General features: G+C 48.0%; 1 protein-coding gene across 1 annotated transcript; it reads right to left on the reverse strand.

Annotated features, from left to right (window-relative positions):
* Positions 1-1,227: 1,227 nt before the first annotated feature.
* On the reverse strand, positions 1,228-8,584 carry PROK2 (prokineticin 2). The gene is made up of 3 exons (XM_066195337.1): positions 8,480-8,584; positions 4,697-4,822; positions 1,228-1,435 (listed from the first exon to the last, which is right to left on the reverse strand). Exons 1-3 carry the CDS (start codon positions 8,582-8,584, stop codon positions 1,310-1,312), a joined length of 357 nt encoding a protein of 118 aa, XP_066051434.1. The 3' UTR covers positions 1,228-1,309.
* Between the last annotated feature and the right edge of the window lie 711 nt (positions 8,585-9,295).

Consider the following 9,295-nt stretch of genomic DNA (forward strand, 5'->3'; position numbering starts at 1 on the left):
AGGTCTGGCCTTGATATATAGTGTGCTCACATTTCCAACCCCCCCATCTCCACCAGTAGCAAAGCACTGGTTGTTGAAAGATTAATGACTTCACTTTTCCAGTTCCAGCATACATTTGCATGTCTGAGAGCAAGAAACATGTGAATCTCACACAAACTATTGGAATTTCAGCTCTGGGGACTGACAAGTAAATATGAAGTCGCACAGTATTTCATAGAAGACCCACAAATCTTATGTTTGCTGAGCTAAAGTTGATCCTTTGAGGCACGAGCCAAGAAAAACCTCTCGTATTATTTACACCAAGATTCCTCCAAATTCTGAAACTGCAGCTTGATTGAGGAGTTCATGCCTTGTAAATTCCAAGTTTCCCAAGAAACAGCCAGAGGCACATAATCTTTTCTAAGCTATTCATAAGGAGCTCTGCTAGCTTGGGTGAATCAAGTGTGGGATAACAGATTACACTGAATAAAAACGAAAAACCACAATGACAAAATAATGTTATAATATTAAAATAAATCAAATCATACACTGCCATTATTCTGATACAGAATTTTTGCACAGCAAATTTGATACATATACAAGAAGTCAGGCAGCCTATTACAATAAACTTCAGGGTTCCTTTTTTCTTTAATATAAACTACATCTTAATACACAGTTTGAGATGATCAGGTAGTTTTACACCAATTCAAGTAACAACGACTTCTCATCTTAGAATACTAAAATAACAAAGTCTTTTAATGCTCTGAATACTGAAATGCTTTGGTTCCACCTGCCACTTTTTAAAAGTGTAAAACTACATCTATTGGTTAAATCTTTACCCTAGAGATGCGCCTAACTTACAAATAAAATTATATTAATAAAGATACAAAATACAATATAAATACAGTTCTTTTGGCAATTGTCATATGCTTCACACTATGCAGTTATCCAACCCTCAGTTCAATTCTGGTATTCCAAAGTGTAAAGATGTGGCCAAATTTTCCCAAAACTGGCTATAAACTTGGATTTTTTTTCATTCTGGGGTCAAACTGGAACTGTGAAGCCCACAAAATGATTCAGGAATGATCAGCCCCTGCTCTAGTAGATGTGGTTTGGCTACCCCAAAATGAAAGCATCCTCCACTGCGAATCCCTCCTGAAAACCTTGGCCACAACAGCAGCGTCTCATCTCCAGCTGATGTTAGTGAGGCAGGAAAGTGTGGTGAAGGGTTTCCCCTGGCAAGTACCCTTTTCTTTTTTTTTTTTTTTGGGTCACAACAACGAGAGAACAAAAATACTGAGCGGCTCTTTCTAGTGCAGAACAGTTCCTGCTAAAAAAAGACATCTTCTTTCCTGAAGGCAGGTAAACACCTGAACCTGCTGTGAGCAGTCCGTAGGCAGGCCAGGCCCGGGAGGCACGGGCAGCTGTGGTGCGTCCTCCGCCCGGAGAAGGGGACCTGGGGACAAAGCAAGGACATCAGTGACAGGCAGAACCACAGCACTGGTGGTTGGGGGGATGAAATGAGAGGAATAATGGGGATATGGGCAGTGCTGCCCATTCACAGGCAGAGTTGTTCCCCACGGGCTGCAGCACAGAGTGGATGGCAAAGGCAGCCCCGTTGTACGCCCTCATCCATCCAGAGCAGGATGTTAACAGTCATGTTGCTGTGTAAATCTACATCTGTGATGACACATAGTCTCCATTTACTCCTGTTTCATAAAGGAGTTCGTTGTGAAACTACACTGGCCTTTAACATCACGTTTTGTGGTGCCACTGTGCACGGCTTTCTGCGTGTCCCGAATCCTGCCTTGTCACACGGCACAGGGCGGGACCTGGGAACCTCGGTATCCCGTGGTAAACAGGCTGGAAGGGACCTCTGGATGTCACCTTGCCTGACCTCCCTTAGGGCAGGATCCTTTTCACCACAGGGCAGAGGTTTCTCATTTCATCCCACCCTCCTCCAGCCACATTGTGCTGCAGGGAGCACATATGGAGTACATTAGACTAATTTAATTGTGCCATGACATGCACATGTACTGACACTCTTCAACAACTTGGTCACAAGCTCTGCCTCTTACAGGAGCCAAGCAGGACAGCCAAGTGGGAAATGTCTGGGAGCTGTGGTGCTGCCAGCTGGCTGCACACACTGAGCATTCCCTGGATGCAGCAAAGAAGGCACAGAGGTACAAAACCTGCCTGCTACCAGCCAAGCAGGCAGCTCTAATTCCCTCATCTCCAGATTTCTGTGTGGTTGAAGCCTAGAATTTTAATATTCCAAGATTTTCTTGTGTCAGTGTACAAATTCTGTCTTAAACAAAGTCCCACACAGTCCTCTGTGCATGGTGCCAAGCACCAGCCTGACTCCAGTGACACCCTGCTGGGTGCAGGAGGTGGGCAGAGGGCTCACATCCCCTGCAGTGCCCTGGGACAGCGCCAGCCTCCTGCCCAGAGCAGCCCCAGGGCAAGGGATGTTGTGGGTTTCCCCATGCCACCCGCTCTTGGAATTGTGGAAACTGAGGATTTTAGGTTTTAGTACATAGTAATATTTATGGGGCAAGATGGAGACTTTAGGATGGAGGTTATTTGTTCTTTCTTCACCTTCTTTTTCCTTCTTCTTCATGGTTTCAGGTGGTTTTTTCTAACTGGGTGAAAAAGGTCTGCATTGCGGGCCTTGGGTGGTCATTATTGGGTCAAAAATGTAAATAATCTAGGTGTCATCTCATTATTGGACAAATTATGCTTAAGAGACCTTGGAAGGAGTTATAGACAGAGCCATGTCTCACCTTGCTAGTTAGAACTCACGACACGTGAGACTGTACTATAGATAAGAAATAATAAACATCCAAGTCCAAACTCAGAATCTACGTTTTCCATGTATTAATCCTGACCTTAGCAAGGAAAAAAGGAAGCAAGAACCTTCACAACCCACCACAGCCCTTCTGCTTCAGTGTGAGCAGAGAGTCAACAACCATATGTAGTGGGGGCTCCCCATGGGATTCACCCCTTTGGGTGCCCACACACAGCCCTGCAGCAAAACCCAAACCCTGAGCTCTTCCAACAGCTTGGGTGATTTATCCAAACATTCCACTTGCTGCAAGAAAATGTTCCTTTCAGCAGGACTCCCACAATGCCAGACCTCACCTGCCTGGCCCTGCCTGAAAACCCTGCCTGGCCCTGCCTCAAACCCAGCCTGGAAATTCCAGCTGGGACTGCTAATGGCATCAGTCCATCACCATCTAGCTGCTGAGAAGGAAACTGGAAGGTAGAGCCCCAACTGCCAGCCATCTCCTCCAGTTATCTCCTGGCTCCTCTGGATGTCCCCAAGTGCCATGGTGGTGCCTGCTTTTGACCTTTCCTGCAGGTAAATGAAAGGTTTTGGTGATCAGGGCACCCAGCTTCTCCCTACACAAGTATTTACAAGAGAGGAACCACTGAGCAAACCCTCCATCCTTAGAACAACCTCATTTCACATTCTATAGTAAATCGATTTGCTTTGTGTTTCTCAGGAAGATCAACAGGGTGAGGAATCAAAAATCTAAAATTAACCTCATAAAGCTTATAAACATCACTGAATAAGTCTGGGGTGGACAGGCATCTTCTCTGATTGTAATTATCCAGGCACTCAGCTTGAAATATATCAGACAGTTTAAATTATTGCCCAATAACAATAAGCTCATAAACCCCTCTAGAAGACAATTTCTTTTATCCTAATTCCAGGTAATGGAAAGAGGCCTTACAAGAAAAACCTGCTACATCACATAGTAAAAATGTCAGTTTGGTCCCCAATATCACGGCAGAAATTTTAAAAGTTAAATTGCAATAAAATAGAGCCTTAAACTTCCTAAAACTGAGAAAATAAACTGTAGACACTCAGTTGAGAGGCCAGACCTTGGACAAAACAATGAGAGAGTCAGCTAACTAGCTGCACATTTATGATCAGAATTTATTGCCTTATATCTTCTACTTGTGATGGCTCTTGGGCTGTGCTCTTCCCTGAGGATGGCTCTGAAGAGCACCAGGTTCTCGAGCTCCCTGGTAACATCCCATTCAGTCTTTTGTGTTTTAAATAAGCAGCTTTTTTCACACTGCATAACAAATACATAATTACATAGCCTTAAATAAATGCACTCGTTAAAATCATTGTATTAATAATACAGTGTGTGTGTATATATGTGTACATACAAAATATCTGAAATTAATATGTAGAATGGAAACAAAGAGAGCCTGTGGGGACTTTTCTCAAGTCCAAATGTGTGTCAAGGCCTTCTCAACACACCAGGTGTCCCAACACCAACTGGTGACATTTTTAGGCTTGTGACAGGATCTCGTCCACTGCCACTGAGGTTGGTGGCACTTGCTGTGTTCCTGCTCTCACCAGTAAGGATTGGCAGGGCTGGGCTTGGGAGCTGCTGACGCTGTTTTGGATCGCTAAGCGAAACAAAGCAGCAACAACAAACTAATAAGAAAACAATCTGGGAAGCGTGTAGCGCTTTCATCCTCAGATTCTCTTCAGCATAATTCTGACAGTAATGCACTTCCTTACGTAGGCACCTTCACCACTGTTCCCATACAGATGCAGATGGCTGGATATCGTAAGGAATGGGAACTTTCCCTGCCTTTCCACCACATGTGGGTTTATGCCCTGTGATGCACAGCTCAGGACATTCCTCCAACCCCACAGCACACCCCCCCCCCCCCCCCAAGGTGAGGTACTCACTCTGTGGCTCAAGGGATGGCACTCGTCTCCCAGGTTTCCCATCGGGGTGCACATCCTCAGGCTGCGGATCCAGAGGCTGACGGCGCAGCACATCCCGCCTCCGCACTGCTGGTCCCGTTCGCAGGCCTGGAGTCCAACACAGCATTAAGCAAATTAAATTAATAATAAGTGTAGTCCAGAAATAGGACAGATCAGGGGCTCAGGAGCTGCGTCTGGCACCCCTAAGTTATCATGGCTCATTAAGGCTGAATAATAAGATTTAAGGCTGATTTGCGATACTTGTGTCTCCCGTGGATTGGAACGTGCGGGCTCCTGGCACATTTTGGAGTTGAGACCAGGTTGTTTAAAGCCAGGACCACACATGGAGCTGCTCTGGGCAAAACCCAGGACTGTCAGTGATTTACAGTCCCAACTTCTGAGCACTGATAGACCATGCCATGTGCCACTCACTTTCCCTACTCCCAGATCAGTGCCTGAGAGAGCTCAGGCAGGAGTAAGGACCAACCACACTAAACTTGTCACCAAAAGACTCACCAAACCAGTCTTATGGAGAAGCTAAGGTAGGAAACCATCCATTAATTTTATGTCTTTTAGGTAACTATTCATTCTAACTTTATATGATAATACCATGGTTGTGAGTGCCCTTGCAAGACTGCATGATAGTTTTGTTAGAGAAGTCCAAGTGGAAGTAGCTAAAACAGAAGTTTAAAGATGGATTCTGTGGTTATCTAGAATTACACATAGCTAAAAGAGGTCTTAAGGAAGGCTTTGCATAAGTGCTCACATCCAAAAAAAAAATGCTGCTGTGGTAGCATTCCCCTTCACGGGAGGCAAAAAAATACTTTAGCCACTTACCCAATAAAGCTTAGATAAGCAAAAACCAAAATGCAAACTAGTGGGTATGTTTTCAAACCCACAAACCATGAAGAGCAATTGCCACATTAAGGTCTGAAAACAAGTTGCTGCACATCTTTCAGTTACTTTTTAAACAAAAGCTTGTATAGATTTAATGCAAAAACCAGTCTCCTTTCTCCAGTGAGAAATGCCATCACTTAAAGGTTCTGATTACACCCCAAATGCAAGCTTGATTAACTCACTGCTCTGGGTGTCTGACAGCAGCAGTGAGAGACCAAAGGCACTGGTCAGCACTACGTAAATGGGAAACTCACAAAAACGTACGTAAATGATGATAACAGCTCTGGGGAAGGCGCATTTCAGAGTAAACATTCTCTTGAGGGGAAAAAAACTCACTGATCTTACCTTGGGATTTACATGATAAATGACTTCAGACTGTACTCACTGGGTAAATATTGCACTAACCAGCAGAAGCCAGATCAAAACACTTGTGTAAAGATCAGCCAGTAGTTTAGGAAGAAGCTGTTGTATTAAGATCACTATTGAAAAGTGTGTGTGACCCAAACAGCTCCTAAACACAGAGCTCTGTGCTGCTGGTAAGCCCAAACACAGAGCATTTGCTTGTAAGGTTAATATGGCCATAAACTGTAACTCCAGCCTGCTAGATAGATAACATTCACTTCCTGACCTCTCTCTTATTTAAAAGAAGAAGAAGAAGCACTCATGATATTATTTTGCCCGAGTCACAAATAAAAATGCAGGTCCAGTGATTTTGGCTGCCCCCAGCACACCAGTGACCACTGCTCAGCTGGAGGCTGGAGTCACAGGCTCTGCTATTTCTCACCTGTCAGCTCCTGACTCCCTTTTTTTCCTCAGTTGTATATCTCAAACTCCACTCATCTCTATGGGATTGGTCCTGGGGTGAAACACCACTCAGATGAAAAACCCACATGAGCATGTACTACCAAGCAAAGGTCTTGAATGTCCAGGCTGAACTATTTCTTTCCTAAACTCACACACACATATTTACATCTGGCAGAACTTTTAAGGCTCCCTTTCCAAAAATGTATGACAAGTTTTGAAACTATTCAACCCAAGCGTTCCTGCCCACACCTTATCTGCAATGTGTAATTCCTGCTGCTACTCCTAAACTTCCCCAAACACCACATGAGCACCTCATTTAAACACTGTTTTCTGGAAAATCAGCCCAAGGATATGTCCTAAGTGAAATGCCAGCTGCAAAGGCAGCAGGTGTCAGCACAAGAACCACCACTGAAGTGAGGAAAGTTTGAAAAAATCCTTAAATTGCAAAACAAAAGTACCTTGCAGGCTCAGAGGTTGGGGAACACCTACGTCAGCTCTCATCTGAGATTTGTCTGTTCATCAAAAGCCAAAAATGAATCCAAGTGGTTTAAGCAGAAATGCTCAGCAATAGTTAATAAAGTAACATTTTCTAGTTCTAATCTATTTTTACTTTTTGAATCTGCCTTGTCCTTGATCTATTATTCAGTGCCTCACAGTTCCTTTATTTAATGGATTAGTTATGCTTTAAAGGTGTAGCCACAACTCTAATAACAGATAAACTGCCCCTCTTGTTGCTGGGAATTTTTCTACTTAAAATAAACTTGAAATCCTCAAATATTAAAAAATTCCTTCACATTCTCTGCTCTAAAAAAATAATCAGTCCTGGGAACTGATCTGACTTCCAGAAAAATGCTCACGAGCTGTTTCATGGACTTCAGGGGTCCGGACAGGGAGCCTGGACAGCCACAGAGAAATCCACTGCTGTGAGTGCAACTTCTGGTGGTTACAAAAGACATGTAAACTCTCAAAGGAATGCAAGTGCTGAGTTATTAATCCAAAGCAAACACTTAAAAAATCATTTTACTAAAAAGTGATGCAATGCTTTGGGTTTAATAACGTCTTGAGAAAAAAAATGTGTTTTTACAACCAGAGCGAATCTTGAGCCTGAAAACAGCAACAACAGAGAGTTGTTTGCAAGGGGTGGCTATTGAGGGGGGAAAGCAGCACAGTCATAGACAAAGAAGAAAAAAAGAAGGAAAACAGCGTTTTCCGAGGATTGTAATCCTGCTCTGTACACGGAAGGGCTGGAGGAACTTGGGGTGCACAGTGGGCAGTGCAATGCCCTGAGCCAGAGCCTCTCAGAGCTGGTTTGGGGACAGCTGGGGCTGCGTGGGGAGACAGCTCCAGCCCTGAAAAAGCAGCAGGAATCTCTGCGCGCTCCCGGATCAGCCTGGAGACAATCCCTCCGAGTCCCGACATCCCTCTCCCCTAAGGAACAGACCCCACGTTGTGGCATCCCCTCACCTCAGAGACCCACGAGTCCTGGCATTGCCCACCGCAGAGACTGCCACATCCTGGCATCACTCACCGCACAGAGACCCCCAGGCTCTGATACCACTTAATCCAGACCGACCCGCAGCTCCGGGCATCCCTCATCCCTAAAGGGATGCCACGTCCTGTACCGCTTATCCCAGACGGACCCTCGAGCCCTGTCACCTCTCATCACCTGGCATGCTTTCCCTCCCACGTCCCCGTTATCACTTATCCCAGCTCCGGCCATCCGTCACCGCACTGGACACCGCTCCGTCCTGGCATCTCTGACTGCGGACAGACCCCGAGTCTCGACGGTGCTCACCCAGAGAGACCAGCCCCGGGCATCCCGCACGGTAGAGCGATTCTCTCTCTCCGGGCATCCCGCACGGCAGAGCGCTCCCCTCTCTCCGGGCACCCCTTATCCCGGGAGATTCCTCCAGTCCCCGCGAACAAACACGGACTCCGATCCCCGCTGCGGCGGCGGAGCCCTCCCTGCCCCGCATCCCTGGCCCGCCCCAGCCCTCCCGGTGCCGGTGCCGGTGCCGGTGCCGGCTCCCGTCGGTGCCGTCGGTGCCGAGCGGCGGCGCTCACCCCGGTGATGACGGCGCCGTGCCCCGCGGCCAGCAGCAGCACAAGCAGCAGCAGCACCAGCAGCGGCGGCGGCAGCGCCGGCGGGGCTCCGCGCAGGCTCCGCATGGTGCGGTGCCGCGGCCCCGGCGCTCCCCGCGGGCGCGGTGCGGCGCAGCGGAGCCGGGCTCGGAGCCGCCCCGGCGTTATAAAGCCGGGGCTGAGTCACCCCCGCCCGGCAGCGCCGCGGCCGCGGGCGCCGCGCGCACACACCGCGCCCAGGTGCGCGGCTGCGGGGAAAAGGGCGGGGGGGCCGCGCGGGGATGGGGCCAGCCCGGGGCTGGCTCAGGGGACATCCGACAGCGTGTTGGGGACACCCCATAGCGTGTTGGGGGCATCCCGCATCAGCTCTGGGGGAGCCGAGCGTAGGACGTAACATCGCACAGCAGTTCTGGGGGAACATCCCAGAGTGTGGCTGAAGGTGTGCTGGGGTCGTCCCAGGGCTGGTTGGGGTACACCCTGCGGCAGGTATGAGGATGTCCCACAGCAGGTCTAGGGGCTCATCCCAAGGCTGGCTATGGACATCCCACAGCAGATCAGGGAGCAGGGAGGCATTCCGACAGCAGGTTAGGGGGGAAACATCCCACAACATATTGGGGGACATCATGCAGCAAGTCGGGGACAGGACACAGCAGGTCCCAGGAGATCCTGGGGCAGGATGGAGGGATTCCACAGCAGGTCAGAGCACATCCCACAGTGGTAGCCCACAGCCACTGCAGCCAGCAGGGACCAGTGCCCACGCTCCCTCTGCTCACTGGACAGCAGCAGACCCAATGTTGC

The sequence above is a fragment of the Chamaea fasciata genome, unplaced genomic scaffold (genome assembly GCF_029207755.1).
Source record: "Chamaea fasciata isolate MVZ Bird 193981 ecotype frontalis unplaced genomic scaffold, bChaFas1.0.hap1 SCAF_13, whole genome shotgun sequence".
NCBI classification, from domain to species: Eukaryota; Metazoa; Chordata; class Aves; order Passeriformes; family Sylviidae; genus Chamaea; species Chamaea fasciata.